The 16,422-nt window shown below is 39.0% G+C and overlaps 1 protein-coding gene across 1 annotated transcript in view; it reads right to left on the reverse strand.

Moving 5' to 3' along the window:
* LOC117297807 (single-stranded DNA-binding protein 3-like) overlaps nt 1–16,422 on the reverse strand; it is a 71,824-nt gene that overhangs the window by 45,132 nt on the left and 10,270 nt on the right. Inside the window, exon 4 of the mRNA XM_033780954.1 lies at nt 10,010–10,094. Within this exon, the coding sequence (XP_033636845.1) occupies nt 10,010–10,094 (85 nt within the window). The remainder of the gene's footprint in view (nt 1–10,009; nt 10,095–16,422) is intronic.

The raw sequence follows: 16,422 nt of genomic DNA on the forward strand, positions 1-16,422 counted from the left end.
ATTGTTCCGGTTTTATATTTATCGGCTGTGAAGTGCTGTGCTTGGCAACATTACAACAATGAGATACTATGTGTTATGGCTATAAGCTTTCAGATATAATTCAGTGTGTGATGTACGTATGCAGACATAAACTACGAGGTGTGTAAACTTTATAATTATGAACGTTGCGCATACATGTACCATTGTGTCTGTACCGCCACACAAGTGCGATGAAAAGGGCCTCAAACCTAGAGAAGTTTTGGCACAATAAAGTCCACCCACAATAGTTAGCCTGATACATAACAGTGCCTGCATGCCCCTTGGTCATTGCCTTGGTGCCCCTTAAAATGATTAGGCATGGGAGACTAGTGCAAATAAAGCAAGTGGCTTGAGAAAAGAGCATGGCACTTGTGCCCTTAAGCATGGCACTTGTGCCCTTAAGCATGGCACTTGTGCCCTTAAGCATGGCACTTGTGCCCTTAAGCATGGCACTTGTGCCCTTAAGCATGGCACTTGTGCCCTTAAGCATGGCACTTGTGCCCTTAAGCATGGCACTTGTGCCCTTGTGTAATGCACTTTACCATAACTGCATTGAGAAGGTAGTGCATTCTGCTCTACCAGCCCGGCTCCTAGTGGATGATACCCATGCCTACATCCTTATGTACTGTGAAGGGAATAACCCTGTTTCAGCCCTAGGAGTAGGTGGCAAGGTTGGGTTGACAGCCCAAATCAGTGAAGTGTATAGCCCTCACCTTGAAGTGGCCATCTGTGGCTTTGTGATGCTAGGTAATCTCAAAAAAAGGGAAAAAAAGACCAGATATATCAGTACATTGTTGCATTACTGCAACACAGACATGCAACTCAGTTCATTGAAAACACACTGGATTCATCAGGTTTTCGTCCAGTAAAAGTCGTTTCTCAAGCCACTAAATTTGCAGTGAATGTTCGCAGTAGTTGTGAATGACCTTAGAATAGTGCACATTGCAACCAATGGAACTTCAACGAGCCAGGAATGATAGATTGAACATGTGTTTATATGAATATATATATACACTGAATGCTTTACTGAGTAGCATGTGATGTTTTCTGAGTATCAGCTGATACTTTTTGTATAGCATTTTGCTGTCCTATACAAGGGATGATGTTGTTCACTGACAAGGTTGAATCTAAGTGATATATATTAGGCATCCTTGTTGGTGCAGTGATATCAAACAAACAGACAAACATATGAATTTTTAAAAGGGGGATAAATGAGGGGAGAGTTTGCAGGCAACTGCACACTCAGTCACATCATAGAGCAAGGATACTCAGTATCAAACTTTACAGTGAAAGACCAACAACATAAGCCTTGTCCCCTTGCATAAACCCCTTCCTTGGTTATTTTATGTATACACGTATGTTGGGATCTGGGCCCAATTTCATGGCTCTGGTTACCGCCGAATTCTGTGCTTACGATCGCGATTCCCCCCTTACGTGCAAGCGCCGAATTTCTTCACTAGCCTCGTAAGCGTAGAATGCCTAGTAACGTGAAGTACGCACGCGCAGAAGCCCAAATTAGCCGCTAACCCGTGAAATACGCTTGCCGTAAGCACAGAATTCCCTGCTTCGGTAAGCAGAGCCATGAAATTGGGCCACTGTCTTTGACAATTATTAGAAGTCTACTCTCCCTCTACAATACAGTAGTACTACATGCCCTTTATGGCAGGAGACAGTGTACAATTCACAGTTGTAGAAAGCTTTGACGAGTGGCGTCTGTGGGGGTTATGTTTAATCTGGCCACAAAATTCTGGTATGATGCCGTCTCTCTACATTGGGTCATAGTTAAACCTCACACAACGATATAGGGATTAGTCCAAAGACTACTGTTATGAGACATGGGGGAAAATTGGTGAGTTTTGCTAACAGGTTGGATTGCAGTCGTATGGTTCTGATTGTGTATTGCCTAAGGGTTACTCCTGAAATCCCCAACGAACCGAAATTGGTTTATTTTTTACAACTTTTTGCAATGGTTGTGTCTATTTCTTTCTGTAATGATTGGTTTTGTGCAACGATTACAGAGCTGTCAACATTAACATCTTGCAATCAGGGAGATTTGGAACAACAATCAGGGGGATATTTAGAACAGGGAAAGGTTTCTATTAAAGGATTTGGTTACTTTTTCAAAATTAAACTTACAGGGTTTGAAGATAATGATAGTGGAAAGCTACCCGTCAAATATTACCTACTGAGGTGCTGTAGTTTTTGAGAAATAAGTAAAACAATGTCATGAAAATACATTTGTAAATGCTTAAAATTAAATTTTGGTCTCATGAGACCAACACTATTTTCATGACATTGTTTTACTCATTTCCCAAAAACTACAGCACAGATAGCACGTAATATTTTCAGGGAAGCTGTCTACTATCATTATCTTCAAACTGTGTAAGTTTAGTGTAAATCTGTGGACATTCTGTGCTTTTTGTCCTACAAAAAGTACATACACCCTTTAAGTTAGTGTCTATAGATACTCTGAGTTCATAAGAACATGGAATTTTATATATATATATTTTTTCAGAGAACTTCAAGCAGAATCGTGGAGTGTTGGCAGCTCTTCATTACTAAACCAAAGATCAGGAACTTCTACATTTCAAAGGTTAATGCGACTATATCAAAAGTATTCACAAATGTACCTTATCAATTACAAACAACTTCTGAGTTGCCTGTATGTTATACTTCTCTTGATAATATGAGCTTTCTCGAATATGCTTTTTAAAATTAAAATTACACTTCTGGAAAACAACTGTCAATAGAGCATGTGTTTAATTCAGCCAATAACAAAATGATTGAGAATTTCAAAATTAATTTAATTACCTAAAAGAAAACTTTTTAAAACATGCATTAGACATGCCCTTCATTCACACAGGTCAAAAATGATAACATTCCATTCATTCGGAAGTGCTAAGAATAATCAATTTACCCTAGAAATAATGTCAAAAGAGCAGACTCTGCACAGGGTAAAATCATCATCATGCAGTAAACAGGAAACAAGATGCTCTCATGCAGAGATACATGTGTATAACCTAATACTTTGGAGTGTGAAAACCTGACAAAACCCCCCAATGTTGCTCTAGCAAAGATGATTGTTTTTGTCTTTTGTGCCATTGTCTGTCTTGTCCTGTAGGGCATTCCCAAATCAACCAAAAGCTGACAGGGGATTGCCTCCATTTCACTGACTCTGCCCTATTATAAAACATTAGTGTATTCTGTTTTTATGTAAATCACAATTTTGCATGATACCAGCACATATGTAAAAATGGAAATGAATGTTGTTGAATTGAAAAATTGAAAAAATATGTGATACTGTAAACAAAATGTAGGCCGCATACAACTTTGACCTTGATACTGCCAGTCAGCCTACAGCTACCTGTACAGATGTACAAATAAAATACCTCCGTCTAGTTCTAGACCATCTCGCCTATGGACATTGTCTGCTGTGGATTATGAACTACACTGCAGTTTCATTAACAATCTAAGATGAAAAGAACTCAGAATTCTACCTTACCGCTCATTCAAACAAGATGAGCGCAGGCATTGGCTCGTTTGGTTCAAGAGTAGGATTGTACAAAACAGAAATAAATCCTGACAATAGAGCAGTCTAGAAATAAAACCCCTGAACCAAAGTATTAGCGTGTTTACCTGAAAGATGATTTTCAGATCCTATACTACACATCCAAACCATTGAGAAACCACAGAGAGTTTAGAACATCACATCTTTGTATTTCCCTCTGGTCTTGGAAAATCTGTTCTTGCTCAGTGAGCCTAAACATTTTGTGCAATAAGCCATGTGGTCTTTTGCACAAAAATCGAGCCAAAAAAGGTAATAAAAAACTACGAGATCCTTTTAGAGTAACACTGTATCAAAACAGCAGGCCTGCAAGGAGTCAATGAAGACGATTGCCTCCATGCCCCTTGGTCATTGCCTTGGTGCCCTTGAAATGCTCCGGTAGAGATTTACAATTTCCTCATAGGGTGCCCTTTACCAAAGAGAAAATGCCTTAGTGGCCTTGCCCTTTCCAAAACGAAGCATACAGGCCTGGAACAGAGTGTCAATTTCGTCACACTTTTTTGGAAACACCCCCCCCCCCAAAAAAAAAAAGAAAACCTAACTAGATTGTCAACAAACACACATGATTGGATGGGCAGCTTAGGGGTAATTGACAATGTAATGGTTGGTAGACGGATATCAACAAAAGAAAATGGATACAAAGTACAAAGTACTTTGTTGCTTCTATTAGAATATGCCAAAGTCAGTGGAGAGTTCACTGTAATGATTAACCTTGTGAAAATAAGATGCTCAATTATCAGCCTAAACAACAGGTCGTCGTCATGGATTGATACTTTTACATAAAATTATTTTGTTATTCCTATAGGCAAAGTATACTTTGAGTTTTTGGATTGTTCCATTGTTTTAATCCTATTAATGTGGATAAATAGGCTTCCATAAATCTAACCTGTGAAAATTTAATTTCAAAAGGTGGAAGCGTTTTTGGAGATAACACCGAAAATCCAGAGCATTTAGGCCCAAGCAAGAAGAATAATAATTATGTGGAATTCACAAAATGGATCTTAAACTGACAGTAACATTTCTCTGATTCAAACTTTGGGGAAAAATATGAGTGTTTAAGTCCAAATAACCACTCTCACTACACCAAAAGGGACCAACATTTGAATAAAAGTGCATCAGTTGCCCACCATATTTGGTCTAGTACCTTGGGTCCTCGGGTGTTCTGGAGACATCAATTTGGATGGAGGAAAGACAAGATATATCTGCACTGTGATAAAGGCCCAAGTTTGTCTTTTTTCGGTTAAATCCTCCAAAGTTTACATTTTCGACTTTTGCTCCAGGATGATACCTGCTCAAGCCAGAAATGAATGAACTGTTTGACACTCGATATTTTAACATCCTCATTACATGGAGCTGCAGCAAGGTATCCAATTTCCCAGGTTATTGTAAGACTACAATGTGTACTATGAAATATAAATTGTGGTTGCATTTTGTGCGACACAAATCCCCCCCCCCTTTTTATGTCCAACAGGAGGAGCAGTAAGGTTTTCCTTATTACATGAACACTGGGGTTGCCATAGTAACACTGGCCTCATCTTTGCACTGTTTGTGGACTGCTGTTGCAGTTGATTTGTTATGTAGCTCTGCATTTTAAAGGGGCTCCTTAAAGCAAGTGACTGATGGTGTGTGACTATGTAGGGTAGTATAGATAGAGGAGACGCATTTGTGGAATACAAACAAAGAAATCCTGTCTTCCCGTCCCCTGTTGGCTGGGAGAATTACCTTTAAGAGGTTATATGGATTCTTTTTGACAACCAAAATACAACACCAGTGCCCAATTTAACAAAGCAGCTCAAAGTAGCTAAGCACAACAAAATAAGGTTACCAGCCAAACTACCATGCCACATGTACAATTTGTGACTGGTGTCCTGCTAATCTTTGCTTAGCGGAAACATGTTAAGGACAATACTGTGCTTAAGCAGCTCCATGAAATTGGTCCCAGTTGTTAAAACAAAGTAGCAATCTCTATTCTTTATGTTTCTCTATTGACCGCTACACTTAAAATCTGCCAATAACAATCAGTGATAAACACACATTTGTCTCACTTTTCCCCAACAATTTGCCAGTTTCTAATCTCCAAATAAATATATGAAAACCTCTCTTGTGTATACAGCAAATGCTGAACAACAAGAAGCACTGAAAAATACATTTTGATTTTATTGCGGTTAGTTCTATTGTTTGGTGGTTGTCCATTTTGTCCAGCTGATTTTCAGAAATTGAACTTATAAACGCAAAGCTCCAACAACCTTTCAAAGAAACTGGGAAACTTCCCAAATGAAACACAATCGGTCATTGTAAACAATTTGTTTTTTTAAACAAAATCACAGAAAACCCATTTGCACAGTTGTTCCCAATTAAACAAATATTTAAAACGATTTCGCATTTACTTTTTGCATATTTGCATTTAGTGCATTTTTTTTCTTTTCGGTCCCCCTCTTTTCTCCAAAACGGAATGTCCAGAATATGAATTTATTGTAAAATGTTCAGGAACATCACAGACGACCCTCCCCGCAAAGAGTGGGTATAATCACTGGGTCAAAGCCATCAACGAGAGTTCCTGAAAACCAGAAATTTGCCCCTGTGCAAGATGGTCCATTACCACGAAAAGAATTCCAACATGTCGGATAGTAGAAAGGAGAGAAGTGAACAGATTCCCCCCCCCCAATACTAAGGGGTGAAACAAAAACACCTAGAAAAAGAACTCTTTCTCTGCACTCCTAGAGCTTCGTAGTGTCTTTATGTGGCCAACTGGCCATTTTTGTTAAGTTCTCAGTACACTGAGTAATGGCGGTACCTGGAACGCAATTTATTAAGGTACCAGACTACAGTGTATTGTCATTCAAGCCTCCGTTTCAAGACGTGGGATTTTACTTGGAGAAATAACACCATGGATGAGCAGCCAGCGATGACAAATAATAGCCATTTTGTGGGTCAGCTATCCAGTGGAACATAATTATGTTTGTTCACCGCAAGAACAGTCAAAAGTTCCGGAAGAAGGTGGACAACAACTGGAATAATTTCAGAATCATTTTAATTTTTGCAGAATCATTAAATTCCATAATCCTGAGGTTATCCTGCTGCCAGGTTTCAACAGTTGTAAATATGTTAATAGTTCATGAATACTAATGACGTTGAATAGCAGAGCATCAGAGTGTTATTCTTTATGTGTGGATGTTAAAAGGAAAGCAATGTACAACTGTAAGTATAAATACACTGCGAATATGGAACTTTTAAACTTTTAAGTGGGAAGTGGACATAAGCTATGTCAAAGTGCATCGTACAAATCATGAATCTCAAGTTAACATTTCATACAGAATGCATCTGTTTCACAACATACAGTAAACAAAAAACCTGGCTACTTTTTATATTTTTGTTCAAATAATACATCTTCTTATAGTACAAAGAACAACGAACATGCCTGTTGCTTGAAGTTTCCAAACTCAACTGCCAACATGGTTTTAAACTGTCAGGTAAGCTGTTAATATCCAGATTAAATGATATTTTTTGTTTAATTAGTGCAATTTGTGGTTAAGTCGTGTGCATTCTCCTTGCTTTGTATTCATTCAAAATGGAGTCTGGTTAGTACAGTTTTCGTGCAGTGTTATCTGGCTAGTTACACCTCCAAGCCAAAATAATTTGGTTAAAATTTGTAACCTTTTCGGTGTTCTGCCCACGCGCTCGGCTGGGTTTTTCCGGGTAGGAATTCACTCAGTGTTGTGTGATTATCAAGGAGACGGGAATCTCTATGGGTGATCTCCGAGTCAGTAAGCTCCCACCCACTTCACTATGGATGCAACAGCGAGAGCCTTGGGATTACATGAATATTCATGGAGTTGGGCAGAACACTGAAACCGATTGGTTGTTAGGATTGATGAATATTCAAACGTACCTCAGCGGGTGCATCGGGTATCATACCAGACTTAAGCTTTGAACCAGGGTGTTTCTGGAATGGAACATGTGGAATGAGAAATGAGGTGTATGCGGGGAAGACAACCTACTACATGGCCTAATTAGCATATACAGTTTCCAAAACGGCTAGTTCATGCAAATGACGCCAACATGTCTAGTATACAGTCTGTAATCAACAAACACGACCAACACTCTCAACAAAACTTCTTTTTTTTTGACTCGACGAACAAGGTCGAAAGCAACAAACTCAAATTATCTGAATAAGTTTGGAATCATTCCATTAAAACAATAAAACAATGATATTCACGTTAATTTCTTCCACACAAGGTACTGGTATGTCGTCAAGTGAAAACACATACCTTACAATAAAAAAATATAAAAAAGGTTTAACTTCAAGTTTGTTTAACGCATATGAACTTGGTACAGTACGACCCTTCTTTAAATTGATTGGCTGTGGCTATGGCCAGATCTCTGACAAGTCCAATACTGTTGCTGCAGCCATCGGCTACAAATAGAGCTGAAGCCAAAGTCACATGAGTGGGACACGACCTTTTACTGCAAATCACTCCTTTCAGAGCAAAATCCAATATTGCCTAAAGCACATTGCTCTTGCGGAGTACAATGAGGTGTCAGACTGTTTATCATCTCATATATCTACCATTGTCTACTGATGTCGGTCTAGCATTTCATTTTATAAAGGGCAAGGCCATTTTCATTTTTTTCAAAGGGCACTTCCATTAGAAGGTTTTTAAGTCTATGGGACACTTATGAAGGGGCGCCAAGGCCAGGACCAGGGCAAAGCCACTAAGGTCTCCCTGTAATTCCAGGCTGATGTTGTATCAGTATTCAGCTCCGACTCAAACGATAAGACATTCAAATCAATCATTCTTCAATATCAAGAAATGTCAAAGGAAATTGATTCAAATTTTGCTGATAATCTGTTTTACGATTTCAGGATTTATCCACCAACTCTCCGATGATGACAATCACAGCCATCTTTAGAGATGGCATGTCTAATTGCAAGAAAAAGAAGCTATAGATCACAAGTCTGAAGCAACAATGAAGTTTTACAATATCTCTATCATTACTAGAAAACTGTACACAAAAGTACATTACATATGCTCACTAAGTACTGCCAGTCTAGAATGAAGAAGGGGAATTGCTTAGTAAATGCCGAGATCGAATATGTACCTAGATCCCCCCAACAGCGTTCTGTCTTAACAGTGGTTCACTGGCCAAATGAAAGTTAGAACACGTGAGGACCAGTCAAAATTCTCTCCAAGAGGTCCTGCTGGCTAGTGTTGGTCCTGCTGGCTAGTTCAGTGTTTGAAAAGCGTTCCTTTTTAATATGAAATATGGACTAGGCAAAAAAGCTGGTGGACTACTGAGACAGCAAGCTACATTGTCCTGCTGGATAGTCACTGAACAAGTTAAGGGCAAACTCTACCCACTCCCCCAACCACCATCTCAGGAGCTGGGCGAAGCATCCCCGGTCGCACAGTAAACATACACATTTGTTTATCTTTGTTTACAATGCACATGTACCAAACCAGGGGTCGATTTCACAAAGAGTTAGGACTAGTCCTAGGAGATATACAAATTGTCATGACGAGTAACTAGTCCTAAGTTAGGACGAGTAACTAGTCCTAAGTTAGGACGAGTAACTGGTCCTAACTCGAGATAAGACTAGTCCTAACTCTTTGTGAAATCCACCCCAGTAACTTACAAAAGTTAAAGGAAACTGTAGTGTCAGTCTGTTGTACATTTGCATGTACTCCTTTAACAGTATTTTACGTATGACAAGAAAAACTGTGAATGCAGGATCTCGATTGGCACATGGGGGCAATATGTGTACACTAATTGTACATTAAACTGCAGTACAACTTGTTATGTTCCCTGCAAAAGAAACAAATTAATAGATTGCTTGTAGAGAAAGTCACCACCGTTTAATAAGAGTTTCTGTTAAAAACGCCAACAAGCATTCCACAAGGAATTAGACCATGAGGTAAACTCAAGAGTTGATAAACAATTTTTACAGCAAAAGAACGTCAGTCACACAGATGAAATGCTTTACTTGATTTCACTGTTGAGATATGTTGGATGCACTTCAAAGAATTAGGGCGGAAACAGTTTGCATTCAGTGAGGTGTACTAAATAATGCCAGGAAAAAAAGGTTACTTCGAAGAACAAAAAAAGTTGGACCGTTACCTAACTGCATTAGGCATTTTTGTCCTAGCACACTTCTCAACATGGATTGTTGCACTCAACAGATACACAATCGTTCAAGTGAGAGTACAAGAAAACAACGGTAAGACAATTCCCCAAGACAAGACAACCATGCCTGCAAATCTTGGAGAGAATTCCTCCACTACAATACGACGCTCCACTTTCGCAGGGGCGATGGACTCCTGCAGGGAACACACTTAATTTCACAAGCTTTTCTGCGACTTGAAGCATGCCGACTGTAAGGAGGGGGGGGGTGTAGAGACTTGATGAATTTAAGTAAAGAGTACTCACGTAATCGTGGAAAGCTTTCGCCTCACTTGAATGTTCACACGTCTCTCTCCTCTCGGGCGCCGCACAATACAAATCCCAGAATACACTGCAGAGAAAAAAAACAAGAAAAATTGTCCAGGGTTAACGAACTGAAAAATATGTGTACTTTGTTGAAATAGGCTTGTTCCTTTATTATCCAAACTGTCAGCAGGTCCACTGAAAGCTCTTTACACTTATGGATCAAAAAACATACTTCAATAACTTACTGGTAGGGCTTACAGAAATTGTTTTAAACATTTTATGTGTATAAATTTATAACTTTATATTAATCATTAAATAGGAATCAAGCAAGACAAATAGAAGGACTAAATCAAAATCTAAGACTAATAAACTTGGTTCATACTTCCTGCGAATTCTTTGTACTAACAGAACTTTCTTGTATCACAATAGGAAAGACAGAGAGTACCAATAATTGTTTCAACCAAATTTCGCATCCCATTCGCAGAAAATATATACCGGGCTTAAGAGTTCTTCTTAATCACTATACTGTTCAAAACAGGGTCTAGTGTGCAGCTTAAACAAGTTCTGTATTCATGGTCAGCTTGGCTTTCAGTACATTGCTTCAAACAGTCCTCAGCTAAAGTTTCGAAAAACAGCCTATCATTGGAGGAGCTGTGCATGATGCATGCTTACGTCCACCTCTACTGGGCCCAACCTTTTATGCAGTTTTGAAAGCAGAAATTATTGCTTACCAAAATTCTGCTTAGCAAAAATAGGCAGGGAGCCTGTCAAAAAATGTGCACATAAAACATGGTATTTTGGCTGGCACCAGTAAGCAAAATGGTTAGGTGCTTAGATAATTTTTGTACTGTCGGAGAAATGACAATATCATTCTATTGTACAAAAACTACAGTAGTTTTTCAGTACCTTCTGGAAACCAAGACCAACAATGTAACAGACAAGGTCCCCATATAGGGGGATTCTGAAGACTGGGATGCTCCATATGGAATTTTGTTCACAAAGTCTTTGGGAGGATGCTAACAGGGACAAAGGAAAGAACAAAAGATGTCTCCACAGAGAAAACATAGCATGCTGGTACATGTACTGTTGTGTGTAACACAGTGGTACTATGTATGCATGTAATACACTCAGGAGCTGCACAAATGTATACAATGTATTTACATAATGTATAAAGTATATATAATTTACCTAAAATGTATTACTGTACTTATTTAAACACTACTACTAGCAGAGATATTTACAATGTAACACAATGTAACAAATGGATTTCCTGGAAATACAGGGACAATGTTTGTATACAAACATCAATGTACTAACCACAGATTGGGCACATACTGTACAGTGTAGTGCTGCTCATTGCGCATAGTGCACTTGTGCACCTACTGTGTTGTGTAGTCTCCTTAATACAATGCTGATCATCGGGTTTTAAAGGGCAAATCATCTACATTTCTTAGAGCTGTGCATCTACCCATGCGCTGACTAAACACACATGTAAGGTATAACATAACAAGGGCACCAAGTAAGCAGCATGCAAGGACAACAAAGGTGTTGGCACATGTGGATGTCCGTATGGAAACGTATGTACATGGTGTATCTGAATCAACTTTAAGGAAACAACATAGATAGCGGCCTGACAGTTCGACCCTAGCAGGGTCTTTCTCGAAGGCTAAAACTGTTGAAACATCAGGCTATTAACTATTGTTTTGCATTTATACCATCGGTTCTTTAGGTTGGTAGCAATTTGCAACAGCTATGCTGTAGATTTTAGAAGTTTATTTATCACATGAAATATGAATCCATAATAAATTCTAAAGCTTGAGAAAACTTTAAAATAAGGCACAGTTAATTTTATGAAATTCAGCAACCTTGGCCAAACTTCAAAAATGTCAGTCCAGAATACACCCTTGGTTTTAAAAAGATCCTGAGGAGAACCCCACAGAGTCTTTCTCAAAAGCCACGTATAACTTTTAAAAAGATCACTTATAAAGAACAACCACTTTTCAGAGATGCCAAGTCCAGAGGCCAGCTATGCGTGAGATTTTTCAAAGGTCTGACTTTTTGCAAGTTTCCTTTTACTACCTCCTTCACCCAGAGGAACACTAACCCTCTATAAAATAGTTTCCCCCAACCAAAACACACTATAGGTATGCTAAGCAATTCATCTTAAAATCTCAGTCTTGTAAAGTAACATCCCCCATGAGTATAAACTCCTCATCAATTGAAGAGTACAATCTTTTCACCAGGGCAAGGACATTCTCACCATAAACCAAGCCGAAGATTGTATCCATTGTAACAATGCACCATCCATCTTACTTAAGGGTAGTAGTATAATGATGTGTGATGCACACACTGAAATATCAATTCAGGTAAATATTGATGTTATTTACCAAAAGGTAGCATCCATCATTGTACAATGCCCCTAGCACCTGACATTGATAATTAGAAGGCTAATCAGTTGCCATTAATAGCTTAATAAAAAGTCCAGCAAACCAGTGATAGGCTACAGCTATGAACAACGCTACATCAAATCCATCATGGTGCACTAACATAAAGTACCATAATCTAATTCGCAAAAATTACATGCACGTTTAGCTGCAAAATGAATTGCATGCTGTTCTGGGTAATGACAAAATTTGTAATTATTTTAATTGCACACATATCTTTTTATGGCTAAAAGCTTTCGCAATTTGTATCGCAAAAACATGTGCAAACTTGAGTTTGTTGACCAGTGATAACAATATTGAAAACCTTGCTCGTCCAAATTTTTCTATAAACTATTTGCCGAAATGAAGGATTCTGAAGGATAAGATGGCTGTAGACCCTTGATAACAATTGCTTATCACTGAGTCAAGCATTCCAATCACATCCAAGTCCAAACAACGTTGGTGTGGAGTGACACAAGGGAAGAGAATATTGGAGGATTGAGGTCACCTGTAGGCAAGTGGGCCTTAGGAGTAATGGTTTATAAAATAACAGTATCCCAAAGATGTTTGTGCCCCAAAATGTATGTATTGTACCCCAAAATGTATTATATTTACATGTACCCTCCATGCATGTACTAACTCAAAATGTATTGTACCCCAAGATGTAAAGTGTTGTACCCCAATGTGTATTGTAAACGTATTGTACCCCAAAATGCAAGTATATTTGTACCCCAAAATGTAATGGTTTATTAACATTAAAAAGACTTCTGCCTATCAAAAACATTGCAACAAATGCTTCAAAAGATAACCCATTAGCTCAAAACATTTCAAAGAAAATAAATAGGAGATGCACACACCTACATGCATCGGCAGAAGTTTATTTGAAGGTTAGAATTTTCAACTTTAAAGTAAAGGAAATGCATCTGTATTTTGAAATTTAGTAAGTTAAAAACAATAGTGTTTTTGTTTTTTGAACTTTGCATCAGTGGAAAAGTCCAAAGTTACAAAAAGGCCAAAATTCAGAGTGCCACTCTGAAATTAGTTGGCAGCAGGCAGGGAGTTGGGTCACTAATAATACACAAGGTGGGCGTTGAAACGCAACACAAAGAAAAAACCTCAAGGCGTTTCTTTTTTGTTTTTTTTAATATCTGCACAAAGTGCGTAGAGAAAAAGAGCTGACAGCGATCGGCCCAGCTCCAGTTTTGATAAACAATCCTCGAATGGCTACTCCGTGGTGTTAAGTAGTACGGCGGCACCTTTGTGTAACCCCAAAGCACATGTGTTTTCTTAGAGATGAACAGGATTCCTGACATACTAGCTCTCCTGGGAGAGGAAGAGAGGAGGATGTTTCTCTGAATGCCTTAGATAGTGATGGCTGTAGACTGGCTACTAGTCTCCTGGCATTGAAATGCCTTAGATAGTGATGGGTGTAGACTGGCTACTAGTCTCCTTGCACCAATGCTTTACATTATGAATGGTGCTTCTCTGAATGCCTTAGAAAGTGTTTGGTGTAGACTGGCCACTAGTCCTCCTGGTTTCAATGCTTTACATTATGACGGATACTTCTTAAATAGGGATGATAGGAGACTGGCTACTAGTCTCTTGGCATCAATGATTTGATATATGATGGATGCTTCTCTGAATGTCTTGGATAGGGATCGGTGTAGACTGGCTACTAGTCTCTTGGCATCAATGATTTGATATATGATGGATGCTTCTCTGAATGTCTTGGATAGGGATCGGTGTAGACTGGCTACTAGTCTCCTGGTATCAATGATTTGATATATGATGGATGCTTCTCTGAATGTCTTGGATAGGGATGGGTGTAGACTGGCTACTTGTCTTGTGGCATCAATGCTTTGATATATGATGGATGCTTAGTCTGAATGTCTTGGATAGGGATGGGTGTAGACTGGCTACTTGTCTTGTGGCATCAATGCTTTGATATATGATGGATACTTCTCTGAATGTCTTGGATAGGGATGGGTGTAGACTGGCTACTTGTCTTGTGGCATCAATGCTTTGATATATGATGGATGCTTCTCTGAATGTCTTGGATAGGGATGGGTGTAGACTGGCTACTTGTCTTGTGGCATCAATGCTTTGCCCTAAGATAATGTACACTGGCTACCAATCTCCCAACGTAAATGCCTTTCTGGTTGTTATGGCCAACACTCTCTTCACATGAAATCCAAGTGAACTTAGACTAGTGAGACTAGGACTAATTAATTTGAACTGAATGCCTATATATGTAGATCTTGATGTAGACCTAGATGTAGACCTAGATGTAGACCTACATGTACTGTTTCACAAAACTGTCAAGCATGTAACATTAACGGTTGTCCATCAGAAATAGGTTATCAAGCCAAAAATGCCAACAGTGTATTGGAAGTTTTTGCTCAACAAAGAAATTGTTAAGCACCGTTTGCTGCAGAAAACAATATGAATCCAAACTGCATGTTTCTAAAAGACCTCTTTTATTTCTACCTCCTTGCTCTCAACTTCAAGAAATCGTACTTAAGACTTGCTACCAGTCTCCTCAGATACCTTGATTGTGTCTAGTTTATACTGGTTTAACCTCCTCAATGTTTCTGACAGTGTCAGTAAGCCTACATGTAGGCTGGGTGATGGCTACCACCAGTCTCCCTATAAAATAGACTATGAAGGGCATAGACAAGCCAATAGTCTCCCCACTTAAATCGATAACACAGGTAGACTGGCTGTCAGTCCACTTAAAGTCACAAATATGCAACCTGTGCCAAAACAATGGTCACAGTTGACACTAACCTCTTGTTCTCATTGGTGCAGTCCCTTTAACACCATTGCTAGCCAAACTAACCTTGATGACTTCACACTGATATGAACTCTATATTCATCATGATTGCTTCATTTGCATGGTGGATGTGCACATTTTGGTGAATTTCTAGAGAATGAAGGCTGAAACATTAGGGAGCGTCTCAAAAGTCAGATCATGTGGAATGTGCTGCTTGGCTCACTGAGCAATCCAACTAAAACAGAGCTCCCCAACATGAATCTACTTCTTATTAAAGTACTGTACGTGAAACTTTACACAGGCCTGTGATACTTCACAGGGCAGCAGTCGATTACACAAAGAGTTAGGACTCGTCTTAGTAACTCGTCCTAACTTAGGATTAATCTTAAGGTCTGCATGCTACAGTGCAGGGTTGGGACTCGTCCTAAGTCCTAAGATTAGTCTTAAGTTAGGAAGAGTTTTGTGAAATCGACGGCAGGCCTGATACTTCACGGAGGCAACCAAGGCGATTGCCTCCATGCCCCTAGTGCCTTGGTGCCCTTAAAATGCTCTTAGAAATTTACAATTTCCTCATAGGGTGTCCTTTACCTAGGAGAAAATGCCTTGGTGCCCTTGCCCTTTGACAAATGAAGGATACAGGCCTGACAGGAGCAATGCAGGCAATCGCCTCTGTGCCCCTAGCCCTAGTGCCTCTTCAAAAGTTTCCTATAGACTTTTTCAAGATTAAAATATTTTCCAATGGAAGTGCCCTTTGCAAAATGAAAATGGCCTTGCAAGTACATGTACAAAGGGACAATTCCACGCCTGAAATCCACCCTAACTCTGCATCACATATCTGACAAATCTACCCTAGTATTACAAATAAGTTGTTCATAATCATTCATGAAATGTATAATGAATACGGTTCCTTGAATTGGCAAGTTAACATAAACACTGGATGTCCGAAAAGATTCCTTTAAGTTTCACAGTAGTGCCTCCAGCGAAACCAGTTCTGGGAAACACTGACTTAATGACAATGTTTTATGGCCATGTACTGTATCTTATCCATTAATTGACAAACATTATCTAGCTTCCTGTGTATTTTATTTGCAGTATGTACGAAATGTCAATAAGAATTTAATGGAAATGATGTGAAAGTTATCAAGCAAGAGTTAATCCAAAATAATGATGAGAAGGACAATGCATGCATTATGCAAGGCTCGATACTTTGTTTCAAG

This window comes from Asterias rubens, chromosome 12, assembly GCF_902459465.1.
Source record: "Asterias rubens chromosome 12, eAstRub1.3, whole genome shotgun sequence".
Taxonomy (NCBI): Eukaryota; Metazoa; Echinodermata; class Asteroidea; order Forcipulatida; family Asteriidae; genus Asterias; species Asterias rubens.